This window comes from Mobula birostris, chromosome 9, assembly GCF_030028105.1.
Source record: "Mobula birostris isolate sMobBir1 chromosome 9, sMobBir1.hap1, whole genome shotgun sequence".
Taxonomy (NCBI): Eukaryota; Metazoa; Chordata; class Chondrichthyes; order Myliobatiformes; family Myliobatidae; genus Mobula; species Mobula birostris.
Window position 1 is genome coordinate 118,089,277 of NC_092378.1, and position 21,208 is coordinate 118,110,484.

The 21,208-nt window shown below is 41.9% G+C and overlaps 1 protein-coding gene and 1 long non-coding RNA gene across 3 annotated transcripts in view; one reads left to right on the forward strand and one right to left on the reverse strand.

Moving 5' to 3' along the window:
* arpc1b (actin related protein 2/3 complex, subunit 1B) overlaps nt 1-15,571 on the forward strand; it is a 50,204-nt gene extending 34,633 nt beyond the window's left edge. The window contains exons 6-10 of the mRNA XM_072268691.1: nt 1,258-1,464; nt 5,417-5,492; nt 9,438-9,634; nt 12,680-12,770; nt 15,091-15,571. Of these exons, the coding sequence (XP_072124792.1) occupies nt 1,258-1,464; nt 5,417-5,492; nt 9,438-9,634; nt 12,680-12,770; nt 15,091-15,129 (610 nt within the window). The 3' untranslated portion in view covers nt 15,130-15,571. The remainder of the gene's footprint in view (nt 1-1,257; nt 1,465-5,416; nt 5,493-9,437; nt 9,635-12,679; nt 12,771-15,090) is intronic.
* Nucleotides 5,929-19,930, reverse strand: LOC140203011 (uncharacterized). 2 transcript variants are annotated; one of them, XR_011887261.1, is made up of 3 exons: nt 19,827-19,930; nt 9,776-9,906; nt 5,929-6,686 (listed from the first exon to the last, which is right to left on the reverse strand). It is a non-coding gene; the product is annotated as an uncharacterized lncRNA (long non-coding RNA). The 2 variants fall into 2 exon arrangements; XR_011887260.1 differs by lacking the exon at nt 19,827-19,930 and adding an exon at nt 19,262-19,299.
* Nucleotides 19,931-21,208: the final 1,278 nt, after the last annotated feature.

Consider the following 21,208-nt stretch of genomic DNA (forward strand, 5'->3'; position numbering starts at 1 on the left):
CTTGGATTTACCCTATCAATGTCCCTCATAATTTTGTATACCTCTCTCTAATCTCCTGTCATTCTCTAGTGCCCCGGTAACCATACACATTAAATGTTTGTAAACTGATCTATATTATAATTTGTGTATGTGGTTTATAGACTATCAATGATTTTGATCATTGCCTACTTTCAAATATTAAAGTAAACACAAAGAATGGGGAAAAAACACTAACATAATGTCAGATTATGTCAGTACATGTGGTAAGTATTCTATAACTCTGAGGAGAAAAGTATGGTGGTGGAAAATTGGAGTTTTTTTTTATTTTTACATAGAATGGTGGGTGTGTGGAACCTGCTGCCAGGGGTTGGTGGTGGAGGCAAATCCATTAGGGACATTTAGGCACACGGATGAAAGAAAAATGGCGGACCATGTGGGAGGGAAGTGTTAGATTGATTTTAAGTCATTTAAAAGGTCAGCACAACAATGTGGGCAAAAGGATTTGTTCTATGTGCATTAAAGGGGAGGTGTTATCACTGTGCTCCCGATGTAGATGCAGAGATGTACTCACCCCACCCTGATCTAGATTTGTTCTCTGGACTTTTTTTTTTTCCTTTCCCCTTCTTTCTAGTGTCAAGCTTGCCACTTGTTAGATCTCACTCTCCTTAAGCACCCATCTCAACTCCTTGTTATTCAGTTAAATCACCCTCCTTTCTGTATTCTCCCCAGGGTGCAATCTTTTTGCATACAAGTTTTATTGATAAAAATTACAGCATCGTCAATGATGAACAGCTACAGTGATACATAATGTTTCATTCCCTGGAGAACTGTTTTGCGTCATGTTTTGACCATATTATGTCATCTAAGGTATAATTAACATCATAAAAGTGGTGGCTAAACCAGTTAAGTTTTCCTGCTGCTGCTGAGGCCTGTAACGATTTCAGTGTCAATTGTGCATGTCCCTGCGTGGGTTTTCACTATTTCAGGTTATTTGCTAGACATGTTTGATTCAGGGCTGCTTCAGTGGATCTGCAAGCTCCCATACACGTGGTCAAGCCCAATGTCAGCAAAGGGCAAGAGAACCTTAAAAATATGCCCCCTTCACTTATTTCCTTTTAGATAAGATGTTAATAAATGCTCTAGTTCTGCTGTTGGCTGTATTTTTTTGAACCAGAAAGCTTAAATCTCACAAATACCCAGTTTGAGCAAGCAGCCTTTCTGTAAGAAAGTGGCTCCATTGCAGGTAGTCTAATTACACTTCTGTATTCTCATTGCCAGGGTTTTCTCTGCCTACATCAAGGAAGTGGAAGAGAAACCCTCACCCACACCGTGGGGTTCAAAGATGCCATTTGGAGAGCTGATGTTCGAGTCCAGTGGGACTGGAGGCTGGGTTCATGGGGTCTGTTTCTCTGACAGTGGGGACCGTGTGTGCTGGGTCAGCCATGACAGCACCGTCTGCGTCACTGATGCCAACAAGAAGTCAGTGTAAGTGTCCAGTTTACTACTTCTGAATTCGGGATTGTTAACAGGCTTGGTGGGACAAGTTTTTCAAAAAAGTAGTAAATTTGCATTTACTATTCTCTGTTGTAATGTAGCCGTCAATTTGTACACAGCAGGTTCCCACAGACAACAGTGTGGAAATTAAATGATATGTTATTGTTTTTGTAATGTTGATATATTGTCTGGAGACAGCATAAAATCTCCCAATTCCCCTTAAAGATACTTAAAAGGGGACTTTTTTGCCCAAGAGAGAATAGAAAGACGTCTCTGCTGCAATACCCCAAATATGTAGCATTCTCATACTGTCACCTAGGTTTCTCTGCTTGAGTTTCCAGACTGGGCCCTGAAATGACTAACAAGAGAGGGGCACAGTTTTAAGGTGCTTGGAAGTAGATACAAAGGAGATGTCGGGGTAAGTTTTTTTTAAACGCAGGGAGTGGTGAGTGCATGGACTGGGCTGCCAGCAACGGTGGTGGAAACAGGTATGATGTCTTTTAAGAGACTCCGGGATAGGTACATGGAACTTAGAAAATTAGAGGGCTGTGAGTAACCCTAGGTAATTTCTAAAGTACGTACATGTTCGGCACAGCATTGTGGGCAGAAGGGCCTGTAGTGTGCTGTAGGTTTTCTATGTTTCAAACTCAGGCAAATTACGAAGATATTCATAAGAATACTGATCTTGAAACTGAAAATAGTGATAACTTACACATTGTTCATAAACAAGACCCCAAAAGTCATCAGTGTTTACTCATTTTGAAATTATAAGCTGTGAAGAGTTAAAGGTCATAATACAGATAAAGGTGTCGATATTCACAGAAACCTGACTGACAGCGTAGGTTTGTGGTAGTGCTCACAATATAATAGCTACGCCTGTCATTAACAGGCATATTGTCTTCACTGGCCTCTGAACATCCTCTTGCTCTCCTCGCCAGTGTCCACCAACTCCTATCAAGTGCATCCACAAGATCTCACCCCCACCTCCAACACATTGATCTAGTATTGCCTCTAGTGAGAAAAGGAAATGGAATTTTTTTCTGTGCCAGCAACTGTCCCAAATTATGCATGATGCCTGAAGCCCAGCCTGAGTTCCTGACCCACTTAACTACCTTTTGTACCTGGTACCAGTTATTGATGAATTCTGCCCATTTGTTTCTTTCTATTGGTGTTTGAAATACATTATTAATGTAATTTGTTGTGACCATTCCTTCTACTAGAGAACAGACATTATTACAAAGATATTCTGCTAAAGAATAGGCAAGTGCTTAAGGTTCTGTTTAAAGTGGATGACCATAACTATAGGAAAGCAAAACACACAATGCTGGAGGAACTCAGCAGGTCAGGCAACATCTAGGGAAATGATTAAACAGCTGACATTTTGGGGCGGGACCCTCCAGGACAGGGAAAGACATCAGAATAAAAGGATGGGAGAGGCGAAGGAGGACTGGCTAGAAGGTGATAGGTAAAGGCTGAAGAAGAAGGAATCTGATAAGAGAGCAGAGTGAACTGTGGGAGAAAGGGAAGAAGGAGGGGTACCAAGGGTAGGTGATATGCAGGTGAGGAGAAAAGGTAAGAGATCAGAGTGGGAACAGATGTTGAGGGAAGGGACATGGAAGAAAATTACCAACGGAGAAATCAATGTTCATGCCATCAGGTTGGAGGCTAGCTCAATGGAATGAGGTATTGTTCCTCCAACCTGAGTGTGGCCTCATTGTGGCAAAAGAAGACATGGACTGACATGTTGAAACAGGAATGGGGATACGAATTTAAATGGTTGGCCACCAGGAAATTTCACTTTTGGCAGATGGAGATAGCTACAAGTTTAAAGTTAGTTGAGGAAAGGGATAAAAAGGGAGGATGATATCATCATCGTTTGGCTTGATCTAGCTACCTGCATATAAGCCTACATCTGATAAATGGGAGTCATTTCAAATTGAAATAGAAAAGAGTTCAGGGCCAACAAGAAATAGAAGGAGCCCTGGATGTACAGGGTTATCAAGGGCTAGATAAATAAAAATCAAGCAGCATAAGGCAGGTAAAGAAAACAAAGTACAGTATAGAAAATTAGGGGGTACTTTAAAAAGAAATGGGGCAAAGAAGGGGCAAGAAATATCACTGGCAAACAAAACCAAAGAAAATCCTGAAACCTTTTACAATATTTTGTGTACATTGAGTTTAAGATGGTACAGGGCGGGTGGCAGGGGAATAGGGCCCATGAATCTTTGTGTAGGTGATTTTTTTCATTTGTACGTACCAAGAAGGACATTGTGGCTGGAGAATTAAGGGAGGTGGGCAGTGAAATTCTTTATCATGCTATCATTAAAAAGAAGATATTAGATATCTTAACAGGCTTAAAACTGGATAAATCACTAGAGCCTAAGCTGCATCCTAGGATGCTATGGGAGATAAGGAAGAAGATTAATGGAGCCCTGTCCTAGATCTTAAATCTTGGCTGGCCAAGGTGAGATTGATGTCATGCAAGTTGCTTTCGTTAAAGCCTTTGACAAGGTCCCATGTGGAAAACTGGACCAAAATGTTAGAACCCATGGGAACCAGGGCAAATTGGATCCAAAATTGGGTTGGTAATGAGAGATGAGGGTGATGGAGGAGGCGTACATTTGTGATTGGAGACCAGTAACCAATGGTGTTTCACTGGGATTGGTGCAGAGGCTCTGTCATAGGATATTTAATTGGTAAGTGACAGCGTTACGAGGATTAGAAGTGTGGTCTTGGACCATAGGCTGATATTGATTCATTACTAAGTCAGACAGAGCAACGGCAGATTTCAATTCTGTTAAGTGTGAGGTAACAAAGTTTGGGAGGACTGAAGGTTAGAACAAAAATCCTGATTGGTGGCATCCAGTTGAGTATTGAGGAAGGGAATGACCTTGCTGCACCAGTCCAATGATGGCTGAAGATGGCAGCACAAATATATAGTGGTGAAAAGTCATATGAGATATTAGCTGGGCTGGACCACACCACTTCAGTTATGAGGAGAGGTGAGGTTTGTTTCCTTTGGAGCAGGGAAGCAGCTTGCCGGAGGTATACAAAATTATAAAGGGACAAAGACTGTATGGCAGACTGTTCCCATCATAAAGAGATCTAAAACTAAAGGAAACAGGTTTTAAGGTCAGATGCAGTTGGTGTCATGAGGATCTGAGGAATGGACCCCTTTTTTTAAAAAAAAAAGTCAACTTTGCTTATAATTTAGATCTAAATCACTATTTCCAATCTGAGTGAAAACCCAGCATTAAGGGAATGGGGAATATGGTGGGAGCAGAATAAAATAGCTCATTAGAACATAATATGAGCTCACTTACAAATTCCTAAAATGTCAGTCCTTCAGTTGGTGGAAAAAAATTTCCCATCTTGCCAAGAAAGCACATCAAGAAAGAACCTGTGCTTCCTCAGTCTGCGGAGGTTCAGCGTGACATCGAAATCCTCGGCAAACTTCTACAGCTGTGTCGTGAAAGTGTGCTGCCTGGCTGCATTACAACCTGGTATGGCAGCACCAATGCCTTTGAGTGAAAAATCCCTCAAAAGGTCATGGATTCCGCCCAGTACGTCACGGTAAAACCCTTCCAACAACTGAGCACATCTACATGAAAAGTTGCTGTAGAAAAACAGCATCCATCATCCAAGATCCTCATTACCCAGGCTATGCTTTTCTCACTGCTGCCATCAGATAGGAGGTACAAATGCCTCAGGACCTGCACCACCAGATTGAAGAACAATTACTACCCCTCAACCATCAGGCTCTTGAACAAAAGGGGATAGCTACACTCATTTAAGGACACTATTATATTGTTACTTCATGCTCATTATTTATTGCTATTTATATCTGCATTTGCAGTTTATTTATTGCTGAAAAAAATCTCAGTTATATATGGTGACATTCATGTGCTCCGATAATAAAACTTCGAACTTTTTTTCCTTACAGGCTTGCTTCACTCAACACAGAATCTCTACCTCTTCTGACTGTTACCTTTATCACAGAGAACAGTTTAGTGGCAGGGGTAAGTAACTAACTGAAAGACATTGGCATCCTCAAGCAGCATTTGGTAGCATATGTCTTTGTGCTCACATGACAGAAGTTTGAAGGAAAATGCCTTTCACAGAAGAAAAAGTTCTTTCCAAGATGTTGGCACAAAATTTGTGCAGAGTTTGTAGAACATTACCAGAGATAGGATATTAAGCTGGAATTCTTCATGGAGCAGAGAGTTGAACAAAATTTAAAAAAGATTTTCAAAGTTATGATGGTTTTTTAAGGTTGTGACTGACAAGAGGGTTTGTAGCCAGAGGACATGATTTTTGAAAAGTAATTGTTTAAAGAAGCAGATAGGCAATGGACAAAATTCTATAGACAAGTGTTACGTACCCCGTAACTGGGTTGCCAAACCAGCAGAAATGGACCACTTAGTCGGAGTCTGGATTACTGGAACTAAGAAAGTTTTATTAAAGAAGTAAGTAACACAGTACTCTAATCGTAAGGATATAAATGGAACAGGTTAGCAATAATAAAACACACATGTACACAGAACTAGGATAATAGGAATCAATCAAGCTCTATCACAGCCTAGGGGTAAAATGATCAGTCTCAAGTGACGCAGAGTTCAGTTCAGCTGAGTACAGTTCGCAGTAATCGCTGTTGTGCCATTGGAGAGAGAGAGATAATATGCAAATTCTGATGCACACAGACCTTCGTTCTTCGCAGTTAGATTTCGGGCAAACCCTCTTAATGTCTTCTGTGGTTACCGACTGTGACCCCTCCGTTCTGGATACGACCGTTCTTCCACGGTGAGCCCGGCACCCAGGCAAGGGTAGACACACACACCAGGTTCCCGCCAATCGTACCTTTTCACTCCGTGCGTCTATGGTCGGTCCCGCGATCAGACCTCCAAACATTCACCAACTTGTGGGGGCACACCGCTTTTTCAGGGTCTCGTTATCTCGTGGTGTCTGTCGTGCCTTAGCGAACCTGTTCCTTTTATCCCCCTGCTTGGGTATCGCCTGTCCATCAAACTTCAAACAGTTCAGGTTCAATGCAACCGGTCTGTCAATACTCGGAACTGTGTCTCTTTTCGTTAATCTCTCTCCTCTCTCATTAACATTTTGAACGCTTCTCCATTTGTCTCTCTTATCTCTCTCATCAGCATCAATCTTCTGATAACTTGGTTTTTCGTCACAAATTATGCTAGTCTGGAAAGCACCTTTTGGAAGATTGACAGAATGATATTTAATAGCAATGTTACAAGAAAATGACAAAAAAAAAGATTGAAGAGCATTGGAGCAATGATTCAATGATTTCAGGTTCCCTGGCCCCCATCGTCATATTTTAACTATGGATGCCCAGTCCTATACACTTCCATTCCACACCAGGAAAGCCTCAAAGTTTATTTTTCTGGACACCAGACCTAACCAGTTCCCCTCCAGCACCACTCTCCTCTGCCTAGCAGAACTTGTCCTCACTCTAAATAATTTCTCCTTTGGTTCCTCCCACTTCCTTCAAACAAAAGGGGTAGCCATTGGCACTTGCATGGGTCCCAGCTATGCCTGGTATGTGTTCTAAGCCTACACTGGTGTCCATCCCCACTTTTCTTATGTTACATCAACAACTGCATTGGTGCTGCTTCCTGCACCCATGCTAAACTTGTCGACTTCATCCACTTTGCCTCTAACTTCCACCCTGCCCTCAAATTTACCTGTTCCATTCTGACACCTCCCTCCCCTTTCTCAATCTTACTGTCTCCTTTCTCTGGAGACAGCTTATTCACTGATGTCTATTATGAATCCACGGATTCTGACAGCTACCAGGACTATACAGTACTTCGTCCCAGCCTGTTACCTGTAAAAACATCATCCCCTTCTCTCAGTTCCTCCGTTTCCACCTCAAAAACTTCTATAGTTGTACCGTGGCTCTGACAGGCTGCATCATTGTGTGGTATGGAGAGGTTACTGCACAGGACTGAAAGAAGCTGCAGAAGATTGTAAATCTCCATCTTGGGCACTAGCCTACAAAGTACCCAGGACATCTTTAGAGAGCAGTGTCTCAGAAAGGCAGCATCCATTATTAAGGACCTCCAGGACCCAGGGCATGCCCTTTTCTCACTGTTACCATCAGGTAGGAGATACAGAAGCCTGAAGGCACACACTCAGCGATTCAGGAACAGCTTCTTCTCCTCTGCCATCCAATTCCTAAATGGGACGTTGAGTCTTTGGACACTACCTCACTTTTTTTTTTAATATACAGTATTTCTGTTTCTGCATTTTTTAAATCTATTCAATATACATAATTGATTTACTTGTTTTTTTTCTTTCTGCTAGATTATGTATTGCATTGAACTGCTGCTGCTAAGTTAACAAATTTCACGTCACATGCTGGTGATAATAAACCTGATTCTGATTCTGACCTGCTCTCAGGATGAGGCTTTGCGTTACAGAACAAAGAAGATATCCCCCTTTTTCAAAAAAAGGGCTTCCCTTCCTCCACCATCAATGCTGCCATCAATCACCTCTTCCATTTCACACACATCTGCTCTTACCCCGTCCTCCTGCCACCCTACCCGGGATAGGGTTCCTTCTGTCCTCACCTACCACCCTCCACATTCAGCACATAATTCTCCAAAACCTCTGCCACCTCTAATGGGATCCCACCACTAAGCACATCCTTCCCTCCCCCAGCCCCCCTACTTTCTTTTTTCCACAGGGATCACTCCCTATGCAACTCCCTTGATCATCTGTCCCTCCCACTGATCTCCCTCCTGGCACTTATCCTTGCAGGTGGAACGAGGTGAGACCCACCATAGATTGGGAGACCACTTCGCTGAGAACCAACGCTCTGCAGAAAAAGCGGGATCTCCCAGAGGCCAACTGTTTTAATTCCACTTCTCATTCCGCTATGTCTATCCATGGCCTCCTCCACTGTCATGATGAGGCCACACTTAGGTTGGAGGAACAACACCTAATATTTTGTTTGGGTAGCCTCCAAAAAAGATGGCATGAACATTGATTTCTCAAACTTCCTTTTATGCCCCCCACCTCCCCAATTCCCATCCCCTTTTTCCTCTCTCACCTTATCTCCTTGCCTGGCCATCGCCTCCCGCTGGTGCTTCTCCCACCTTTTTTTTCCTTCCATGGCCTTCTGTCTCTTTCACCTTTCAGCTTCCCAGCTCTTTACTTCATCCCTCCCCCTTCAGGTTTCACCTATCACCTTGTGTTTCTCTCTCCCCTCCCCCACACCTTTTAAATCTACTCCTCAGCCTTTTTTTCTCCAGTCCTGCCCAAGGGTTTCAACCTGAAACGTCAACTGTACTCTTTTCCATAGATGCTGCCTGGCCTGCTGAGTTCCTCCAGCATTTTGTGTGTGTTGCTCGGATTTCCAGAATCTGCAAATTTTCTCTTGTTTGTTAGGGAGTGGGACTAAGTTCTTTCAGAGAATCAGTAGAGCATGTTGATCAGAAAGACCTCTTATTCTATAGCATTTTATAAAGCTACAGTCACTTTTGCTGGAGCTGCCTGATGTTTCTTATTTCCAATCACTGTTAATATTATGCAGCAGAAATATTTGCATCCTGTGCTAAGCTTAAGACCTGTTTATTGGTACTGTGTTTAATGAAATCAGAATTTAGCTGGGGAAGAGGGTAATTTCATCCGACTGTTCAATCTAGATTCCAGCTGGTGGTTCCAGCTGTACATATGGTCATCAGATTTCACTGGTAGGCAAGGCCACCCGTGAACTACTGAATATTTATAGAACCCTGGGAGCCCCAACCTAGCTTGAAGTAGTGGCTTTATAAGAAGGATATCCAAGGGAGAAATTTTGTTTAAATTTTCATCTTGTGTTTTGAAAATGCACAACAGGGACCGGTGAAACTATAAAGTATTTCTCTACTAGAGAGAGAAAAGTAAATAGCAATTTAATGAGAACAAAATTCATTTTAATATCCATCTTGTTCTGACAGGGTCATGATTGTTACCCAGTGCTGTTTACTTATGACAGTAGCCAAGACAAGGTAACATTTGGCAAGAAGCTTGATGTTCCCAAGCAGAATGTGCAGCGTGGAATGACTGCTCTGGCGAAGTTCAGGAACTTGGATAAAAATGCCATGGCTGATAACAGCAGTGTCGCGCTGGATACTCTCCATAAGAACAGTATCAGGTATAGAGTTTGGCACCCATCCTTAAATGTGTCCTCACTAAATACAGCAAGGTCATGTAGAGTTTCAGAGAATGGTATCATAAAGTGGATGAACCTCGTCAGTGCAATCAGACAATTGAAGCCAATCCAGGGGGCACTTACATTTTGTTTGATATGACTCTCTCCCAGTCAAGAACCAGTGCAGCTTCCTCTTCAAGGACTTCACAGTTATAGTAGCTTTTCAATTTAGAAGCACTACACTATGTGGCAAGCATTCCCATGGCTCACTCTTCCTGAGGAAAGAACAAAATAACTCTCTTTATTCCATCTTAGTCACTGGTTTAAGATTTCATACCCTGGGCCTTCCAACTTTCCTCAGATTATCATCCAAGACCAACAAATGAGAAAGGTGTTTTCTCAAATCTACACAAAGAAAAAATTTAACATTTCCACCCTCAAATGAATTACCTAGTTCCTGGCAAGATCCTTGTAAATGTAATCTATATCCTTTCCTAAGCCTTTGCATTCTTGCTAAAGTATGATGCTGACAAACTCCAGTTGTGGTCCAACAAATCATCTGTAGTCCTAGCACGATCTCTTTGATGTTCAACTTGTTAATCTAAATAGCCCATAATTACTTAAATTATTTCATCAAATTGCTCTGTTAACTTCAAGAATTCATATATATTAACATTATGGTTTGGCTGCTCATTTATATTTTGAGTTTAGGTCATTATAATATTGCTATTGATCTATTTCACATCATATTTTTTCCACTTTCAGCTCCTTATGACACTCCTCTGCTCAATTCATATTCTTGTCCATGAACTCCAGAGACTTCTTACTATCCTCATTATTCTCTGCAACTCAAGTCTAGAAATGGTTGTAAAATTTGCCAGTTGAAGTGGACTACAAACTAATTCTGTGGTTTAGGTGGAAGGCATGGATCCAGAGTGAAGTAGTAGTTTGAGAAATGGAGATTGTATCTACAATGAAAACCAAATGGGCTGCTGAACTTTATTTCCAAACCCAAATATTTGGCTTAGAATACAACTTGCTGAAAGAGCTTCCATTAATCACCCTTTCTCCCCATATGGTAGGTGTGAGTGTCAGTGGGACTGACTAGTTGCATATACCACACCTATCCTGTGATGGGATGAGCCTGCTTAGAGAAAGATTAGCTTTGTCACATGTACATTGCAACATACAGTAAAATGAGTTGCTTGCAACAAATCAAATCTGTGAGAATTTTACTGAGGGCAGCCTGCAAGTCTCGCCAGGCTTCTAGTGCCAATAGAACTCTTTCACAATTCACTAACCCTTCCCTTGTATGCTGGAAGGAACTGTGCTATACTTTCTGATATCAGGAACAAATTCTGACAAGTCAGTAGTGAGGCTTTTTACCTTTAACATTAAATAGTAAAATATCAGACATGAAAAAAGTACATTACCCAAAGCTGTCCTGTTCTTGTCAAGTGACAAAGTTGAGGTTCAACTCATGTTTACTGCAGTGTTGTCTGCTCATCTGATGATAGTGTACTCAACTTGGCAGCCTAAACGTTTTGCTGTTTACTACTAGATCAATAATGGCAAAGTGAATAAGCTTCACAAGAATAATTTATTTTGTTATTGCTAAAATATAGTTCCTGCTGATCAGAATTAAGATTTCTTTCACCCATTAAAATGATTCAGTCCTTTCAAATAGAAAATGTTCCCATGCCATTGTCTTGTAATTCTAAAAGCAAACAACAGGAATTCTGCAGATGCTGGAAATTCAAGCAACACACATCAAAGTTGCTGGTGAACGCAGCAGGCCAGGCAGCATCTCTAGGAAGAGGTGCAGTCGACATTTCAGGCCGAGACCCTTCGTCAGGACTAACTGAAGGAAGAGTGAGTCTTCCTACATTAGTCCTGACGAAGGGTCTCGGCCTGAAACGTCAACTGCACCTCTTCCTAGAGATGCTGCCTGTCTTGTAATTCTAAAGGTTCTTGTTTTAAATGCTTTGCCCAGGATTGGTCTGTATCTTGTTCACTAACATCTCTAGACCTCGATAAATACGTTTAGTTACTGATTGAATTATATCATCAGTAGAACCTCTCGCAGCTGCAGGGAATGCATTTGCAAAAGTCTCCACACAAGTACTGTCCTCTGGAAAAAATTTCAGCTGTTTTTTTTTGAACTGAGTGGTTGTTTTCCATTCTGAGAGGTCATGAAAAGCAAAGAATATCTAGAACTGGACACTGCTGTCACTGTTCCTGTGCAAGCCCAAAAATTGATCCAGTTATGTTGCAGCCTGGGCACTTTCTGCACCAGAACAATATTATGTATTGCTTTCCTACTCAGCCCAACTTCCAAAGAATATTAACTTGAGGAAGTGTACCCCACACTCTCTTAAAACATGGTGGTGGCATAAAGCTTGCATTTCTGGCTTTTACTCTTGGATTCTATAGGAATTACAGCCTTTGGTGGCAGCTACAATACTGATGCAGTTCACCCATTTGTCTGCAAAAGACCATAAAACATAGGAGCAGAATTAGGCCATTCAGCCCATTGAGTCTGCTCTGCCATTCCATCATGGCTGATCCCAGATAAATAAACAAGTTCCTAGCTTCCAGTTCAACAGAGCAATCAGAACTAACTGCAATATCTTTGGTCTTGTAAATAGCACTGAAGTCTAATCCTTGGGCTTCTCCCCTAAATTTTCTGCTAGATTTATTTCATCACTGCTGTGCACACTGATTTACTAGCCACAGCTGGAGTTGCAAGGTGGGTGCTTGAACAGACCCAAACCTGTAAGTGAATCTCTAGTCCATGACCCCACTACTATCCTATACACTCAATCCACCTTGGAACTACTTCTTAGTAAGGTGACCAGGAATTGTCTAATATGAAAGATCTGTAGTAAGTGACTTGGTAGTACTTGACTGTAATTTAGAGAGGACTGTTTCATTCACTTTACACAAATCTCTACATTCAAATTTCACTGAACAAGATTTCCTCTTTTTGAACTTCAGAAATGGAAAAGAAAAGTACAAGTTTTCTTTAACTCTTTATTTTCATTGCAGCCAAATATCCAGTCTTGAGGGTGGAAAAAAGAATTGCACTAAGTTTTGCACCACTGGCATGGATGGCGGAATGGCAATCTGGGATTTAAAGGTAAAACCAAGCACTTTCAATAGTTACACTGAGCTTTCTAAACCTGCACAGCTCTCCAGATTCATCTACCCCAATAGATAAAGTAATATTAGGAAAGGTGTTCCTGAAAATCACTGCAGCAAATTGCAAGTGCTCTCTCCAGCGTGGCACTGGGACAAATTGGCCAGCAAGTTCTTAATGCTGAGGAATTGAGTATTGCCTGACCTGTCACTTTACACCTACACTCCACCCCTTATACCCATAATCATTGTCCTGTGATTTCATATACCTTGCTGCTTCCATTTGCCAAAAGGCATTTTATCATTTACTGTCTTCATTGTGTTTTTATGCTTGTGCTTTTTATGTTACATTGGATCTGGAGTAACAATCATTTTGTTCTCCTTGATGCTCGTGTATTAAACAATGACAATAAATAATTTTGAAAACAACAGCTATTACTTGAGGAAACTGCTGGTACCCACTATTAATCTCATCACCCGTATAAGTCCAGAAAGATGGAAGTCTGAAAGGAATGAGCACACATGTGAATGTGGATGACAACACAATGTTGTAGATATCACAAGTTATTAATTGCTCTGCCAGCTTTATATTTATTTTCTGCTTCATTCACTGCTTAGGTGAGGGAAACTCATGTGATTCATTTTTCCTGAATATCAACCCCATCATTTTCCATTTAAGGCATTGAACTGTTCCTTCCAGAAAGCTGATTGCACCATCTGGTCACTAGCAAGGATCAAGAGTCCCTTTCATTTTTCCAACAGAAAGAGCAAAATCTCCATCAGCTATCAGCTTTAGTGGTCCCATCTGGCACAGATTAATTATTGAAATATATAACAACCTTAACTTATGAATTAGAAGCAGGCTCCTTGACCATGCTCAACAATTCACTAAGATAGCAGCAAGTAGATCATAGAGAAGTACAGCACAGAAACAGCCCCTTTCGTCCATCTAGTCCATGCCAAAAAACATTTAAACTGCCTATTCCCAACAACCTGCACCGGGATCACAGCCCTCCAAATCCCTACTATCCATGTGCCTATCTTAGCTTCTCAAGCTCGCATACAGCACTTGTGCTGGCAGCTCATTCCACACTCCACGATCCTCTGAGTGAAGAAGTTTCCCCTCATGTTTCCCTTGAACTTCTCACCTTTCACCCTTAAGCATTGACCTCTGGTTGTAGTCCCACCTAACCTCAGTGGGGAAAAAGCCTCTTTGCATTTACCCCACATAACTTTGGATACCTCTATCAAATCTCCTGTCAGACTTCTATGTTCTAAAGAATAAAGTATGAACCTATTCAATCTTTCCTTATAACTTGAGCCCTACAGACCTGGCAACATCCTTATAAATTTTCTCTGATCTCTTTCAACCTTGTTTACATCTTTCCTGTAGGTAGGTAACCAAAACTGCACAGAATACTCCAAATTAGGCCTCTCATTGTGTACAACTTCAACATACATCCATTTTCTGTACTCTGATTTGTGAAGGCCAATGTGCCAGAAATTTTCTTTATGACCCTATCTGCCTGCAAGGTCACTTTCAATGAGTTGCATACCTGTATTCCCAGATTCTTTTGTTCGACCACATTCTCTAGTGTCCTACTGTTCACTATGTAAGGCCTACCTTGGCTGGTCCCACCAAAGTACCAAACCTGGCACTTGTCTGCATTAAATTACATCTGCCATTTTTCAGCCCATTTTTCCAGCTGATATAGATCTCTGTGCAAGCCATAATAGCCTTCCTCATTGTCCACTACACCCCCATTTACAGTGTTATCTGCAAATTTGCTGATCCAATTAACCACGTTATAATCCAGATCATTGATATAGATGACAAACAACAAAAAACCCAGCATCGGTCCCTGCAGCACACCACTAATCCCAGGCCTCCAGTAAGAGAGGCAACCCTCTATGACCACTCTCTGGCTTCTCCTACAAAGCCAATGTCTATTCCAATTTACTATCTCTTCCTGAATGACGAGCGACTTAACCAGACTCCCATGTGGAACCTTACCAAATGCCTTACTAAAATCCGTGTAATCAGATTATAATCTCCTCTTTCTTCCCACCCCCATATGTGGTAACCAGAATCTTGCCAATAGCATGCTGAAATAAAAAAAAAAAAATTAGTTTAAACACAAAGTCGAGAAACTGTGTTTCTTTGGAGTTGAAGCATTTCCTCATTACGATTGGCTTCATTCAATAGGTGCTTTAAAAAATCATACTGATCAAGGTCTGAGTGTTTATTGCTGATACTAATAGCTTCAATTATGAAGTGTCTATTAACATCTTTCATTGCAAAAATCTTTGTTTTTTCATAGACTCTGGAGGCTGAATTGAAAGATTTGAAGATTGTTTGAATCATGGGACCAGTCTCCTTGAAATATGCAACTTCTTTAATTGTTCCGCCAATCTTTGCCGCACCCTCTCTTAAAGCAATACAATCTCAGCTTATCTCAGTTAAGGCAAATAATGCTGAAATGATTATCATACTTTTATAGTAATCATGTACCTAATGAAATAACAGTATGGCCTGCTACTCTCAAAAGGTACAAGAGCCTCACATTCAGAAATTGCTTTGCAATGACTCTGTGCTCTAGCATTTCAATACTGCATAAGGTGCCTTGGCCAAGTCCCAGTTCCTATCCTCAGGGGTTTGTCAGTTTCAACAAGATTATTCTTTTAACTGAAAAAAATGGATAATGAATATGTGCTATTTAGTCATTTTGAGCTATCTTTGCTGGTCATAAGATGAATCCTGTTTCAAAGCTCTTGGAATAATAAAATGAACTATGAAACAAAGTTTAGTTTTCCTTCTTTAAAATCATTTCACATTGAACAAAAGCAAACTATCACTCTGTAATGGGAACTGGAAGGAAGTTTCCAGTAGGACCAAATATTGAGAAATTTCTAACATGAGTAAATCTGCAGGCACTGGAAATCCAAGCAACATACACAAAATGTTGGAAAAACTCAGTAGGTCAGGGAACATCTATGGAAAAGAGTAAACAGTCAAAAATTTGGGTTGAGAACCTTCATAGCAACTGGGGGAAAAAAAGATGAGAATTCAGAGTAAGAAGGTGGGGGGAGGAGAGGAAGAAGTACAAAGTGATAGGTGAAACTGGGAGAGGAGTGAAGTAAAGAGCTGGGAAGTTGGTGAAAGAGATAAAGGACTGGACAAGGGGGAATCTGATAGAGAGGGAAGAAGTCCACGGAAGAAAGGGAAGTGGGAGGGGCAGAGGGAGGTGATAGTGGGAAATGGAAATGGAGAATAGTGAGAGGGGGGCAATCACCAGAAGTTCGAAGAATCAAATGTTCATGCTAGATGGAATACAAGGTGTTTCTCCTCCAACCCGAGTGTGACATTGCGGCAGTGGATAAGGTCATGGACTGACATGTCAGAATGGGGAAGGGAAGTAGATTTGAAATGGTGGACAGAAAGTAGGTGTTGGCGAAGTGGTCTCCTAATGTATGTTGGGTTTCAGCAATATACAGGAAGTCACATCGGATACTGTGGATGACCCCAACAGCCTCACAGTTGAAGTGTCACCTCACCTGGAAGGACTGTTTGGGGCTCTGAATAGTATTGAGGGAGGTAGTGTAGGGGCAGTTTGGCACTTGCTCCTCTTGCAAGGTTAAGTACCAGGAGGGAGATCAGTGGGGAGGGGTGAATGGACACCGGAGTCGCATAGGGAGCGATCACTGTGGAAGGCGAGTAAGTGGGGACGGGGGAGGGAAAGATGTGTTTGGTGGTTGGATCCTGTTGGAGATGGTGGAAGTTACTGAGAATTATGTGCTGGACACAGAGGTTACTGGGGTGGTAGATGAGGACAAGAGGAATCATATCCTTGGTGGGGTGGCCAGAGGATGGGATGAGAAGTGGAAAAAATGCAGGTGAGGGCAGTGTTGATGGTGGAGGAAGGAAACCTGATTTCTTTGAAGGAGGCCACTTCATTAGTTCTGGAATGAAAAGCCTCATCGTGAGAGCAGATGCGACCATAAGACATTGGAGCAGAATTAAGCCATTTCATCATGGCTGATCCCAGATCCCATTCAACCCCATACACCTGCCCTCTCACCATATCCCTCAATGCCCTGACCAATCAGGAATCCATCAACTTCCACTTTAAATATACCCATAGACTTGGCCTTCACTGCAGCCTGGCAGAGGATTCCACAGATTCACCACCCATTGGCTAAAAAAATTCCTCCTTACTTCTATTTTAAAACATCACCCCTCAATTTTGAGGCTGTGCCCTCTAGTTCCAGATACCCCCACCAGAGGAAACATCCTCTTCACATCCACCCTATCTAGTCTTTTCAACATTCAGTAGGCTTCAATGAGATCCTCACACACTCTTCTAAATTCCAGTGAGCCTTATGCACCTTATCCAGACTCTGTCCAATAACAATACATCCTTTCTGAGATATGGGGCTGATTGCCTGACTAGTGTCTTATAAAGCTTCAGCATTTTCCATGCTTTTGTATTCTATTTCTCTTGAAATAAACACCAGCATTCAATTTGCCTCATTTACCAGACTCAGCCTGTGAATTAACATTCTGGCAGTCTTGCACAAAGACTCCTAAGTCCCTCTGCACCTGTGATGTTTGAATATTCTCCCCATTTAGTTAACAGTCTGCACTATTGTTCCTTTTACCAAAATGCATTATCATACATTTCCCAACACTATATTCCATGTATCATTTTTTTGTCCAGGTCCTGCTGCAATTGCATTGCTTCCTCAGCACTACCTACCCCACCACCTATCTTTGTATCATCCACAAACTTTGCCACAAAGTCCTCTATTCCATTATCCAAATCATTGACAATATGAAAAGTAGCGGCCCCAGTGCTGACCCCTGAGGAACATCACTAGTCACCAGCAGCCAACCAGAAAAGGCCCCCTTTATTCTCACTTGCGGCTTCCTGCCTGTCAGCCATTCCTCTACTCATTGCCAGTACATTTCCTGTAACACCATAGGATTTTATCTTGTTAAGTAGCCTCATGTGAGGCACCTTGTCAAATGTCTTCTGAAAATCTAAGTAAACGACATCCATTGCCTCTCCTTTGTCCACCCTGCTTGTTACTTCCTTGAAGAATTCTAGATTTGTCAGGCAAGTCTTCCCTTAACAGAAATCATGCTGACTTCGACTTATTTTATCATGAGTCTCCAACACTTCCCCAACCATTGAAGTTAGGCTAACTGATCTATAATTTCCTCTCTTTTGTCTTCCTCCCTTCTTAAAGAGCAGTGTGACATTTGCAATTTTTCCAGTCCTTTAGAACTTCCAAGTAATTCTTGAAAGGTCATGACCAATAAATCCATTATTTCTTCAGTAATCTCTTTCAGGACTCTGGGATGTGGTCCATCTGGTCCTGATGACTTATCCACCTTATGACCTTTTAGTAGGCTTAGTACTATTTTCTTTGTAATAGCAATGACACTCACTCCTGTTCCCTTACACTCTCAGACCTCTGGCATACAGCTAGTGTCTTTCAGAGTAAAGACTGAAGCAAAGCACTTAGGTCCATTTGCTATTTCTTTGTCCCTCATTATGACTTTACCAGCATCATTTTCCAATGGTCCAATATTAACTCTCACCTCCCTTTTATTCTTTATAGAACTGAAAATAACTTCTGAAAAAATTATCCGCTAGTTTCCCTCATATTTCATCATTTTCCTTATAGCTTTTTTTAGTTGCCTTTCGTTGGCTTTCAAAAACTTCCCAATCAATCATCCAACTTCACTCTTGCTACCTTATATGCCCTTTCCTTGGCTTTTATGCAGTCCTTAACTTCCCTTGTCAGCCAAGGTTGCCTAGCCCTGCCATTTGAAAACTTCTTCTGTGGGACATATCCTGCACCTATTCCCAAAAACTTCAGCCACTTCTGTTCAGCCGTCATCCCCACCGGGTATCCCTCTCCAATCCACCTGGGCAAGCTCCTCTCTCATGCCTCTGTAATTCCCTTTATTCCATTGTGATACATGTGACTTATGCTTCTCCCTCTCAAACTGCAATATGAATTCAATCATATTGATCACTGACGCACAAGGCTTCCTTTACGTTAAGCTAACAACACGCAATCTGAGATAGCCTTTCCCCGAGTCGGCTCAAACACAAGCTACTCTAAAAAGCCATTTTGTAGGCAAACCCCTTGCATATTTAAGTCCCACCACCCCCCCACGGAGAAACTGAGAGTAGATGGCATTTTTACAAGTGAAAGGTAGCTGTGAGAATCAATGGGTTTATAAGAGATAGCAGTAGATGAACTGTCTCCAAAGATACAGACCGAGAGATCGAGAAAAGGGAGAGAGGTGTCGGAAATGAAGCAGAATGGAAGTTGGAGGCAAAGTTCATGAACTCAGCATGGGTGCAGGAAGCAGCACCAATGCAGTCGTCGATGTAGCGTAGGAAAAGTTGGGAGTTGATACCGCTGTAGGTTTCAAATACAGACTGATCTACATAGCCGACACAAAGGAAGGCATACCTGGGATCCATGCGAATATCATTGGGTACACCTCGATAGGAAGTGGAAGTGGTAAGAGCCGGAAGAGAAATTCTTGAGAGTGAGGACTAGTTCCGCCAGATGGAGGACCGTGGGGGTGGTGGCGGTGAAATAGTTTGGGTCTGTTGCCTAGAAAAAAGCGGAGAGCTTAAAGGCCCACCTGGGGAGATACTATATTGGGTCTGGTTATCCATATTTAAATAAGACGATTCGCGCCAGCGAATTTAAAAAGTCACTGAAAAGATCCAGGGCATGTCTGCCGTCATGGATGTAGATAGGAAGGGACTGAACCAAGGGGGATATAACAGGATCGAGGTACGCAGGTATAAATTCGGTGGGGCAGAAAAAATAGGTCTACCCGGACAGGGAGATTTTGGATCTAGGGTAGGAGGTAGAAACAGGAGGTGCGGGGTAACGGAACTATGAGATTGGTGGCAGAGGAAGGGAGATCCCTAGAGTTAACAAGGTCAGTGATGGAGCGGGTGACGATGGCCTGGTGCTCCTTAGTGGGGTCCTGCTCGAGGGGTACGTAAGAGATATGAGTTACCTGGCCTCAGCAAGGTAAAGGTCAGTCCGCCAGCCTACTGCAGCAACCCCCCTACCCATCTGCAGGTTTGATGGTGAGGTTAGGATTCGTGCGGAGTAGAAAGCTGCGAGTTCAGGAGTGAGGTTTGAATTGAAGGGAGGCGTGGTGAAGTCGAGACGTTGGCAGTTAGCAATAAAAAGAGCCCGAGCAGGGAGAAGACCAGGAAGAGGAGGGTTGAAGATGGCCATGTGAGAACATTGTCTTTTTACTGTGGTGTCAAACCACCCCATTGAGGGTTAACAGTAGTTTTGCACTACTTCATACATTTGTGAATGATTCTGTGACTTGGCTGAGGAAACCATTGTTTTCATTAAACATATTTTGACTACCTCTAATATTGGGAGAAAGTCATCTGTCTGTCCATATAGTGTACAGACGGTGGGGCATCTAACAGAAATACTTTTCTTAATACAGTAATTATAATCTAGAATGCATTGCATAAGTGGAAGCAGATTCAGCAGGAATGTACTTTATAGATGGGGAGGAAGAGGGAAAGCTAAAGGTTTCGATTGGTTGTCTAGTTCACTGAGTCCATTAGCCCACTCTAGTTTTTCTAGTCAGATCTTTCAGAAGTATTTATCGATCCGACCTACAGGTCTAAACCCAAACTCTCCCCCCGCCCCCCCCCCCTCCAAGATGTTGGTGCCTTTGTGCTCTTTTCGTTGGCTACAGTATTTATAATTACCCATAACGTGTTTTAGTGCCACCTTGTGGTGTTAGTGAGAGTTGTAATACAGTGCATTGCAGCTCAGAATCCAAGATCCATTTATGCTAATCCTAGACCATCAAACTAGGCTATCAATTTCTCCCACTCTGCCACTCACCTACATACTAGGGAACGTTCACAATGGTTTTAATTTAATCTACAAGGAAATAAATGTAATGGAACTATAATGTTATAAAATATACATTGAAATTAAAGCTCCTGGTGAAAATTCTCTCAATCACAGAAAAACGTGCTAAATTCACCAGAAGTCACAATGGAATGTCGATTGTGAAGGCAGCAACTCTACTAGTTGCAACATAGTGCTTTTCCTAATCGATTTCAGTAAAGCCTTTTATCTGATATACTTTAGAGATTGCAGTGTGCCCTGAAGTTTCCTTCTTGCCATTGCAGTGACATCCATAACCATTTGTAAACATACCTTAAGGATGAGAATGTGGCAGCTTAGATGATGTCTACTGGCCGAAGAGACAGGGAAAAAACAAAGCAGAAACAGTGGTCTTAGGTCAATGAATGCCTGGTATCTGGAGTCAAATCTCTGGGGGTTGAGGCTATTGTTGGTTGGTGAACAGATGAAACAGAAGACGAATCATAGAATTGTACAGCACTGGATTCCATG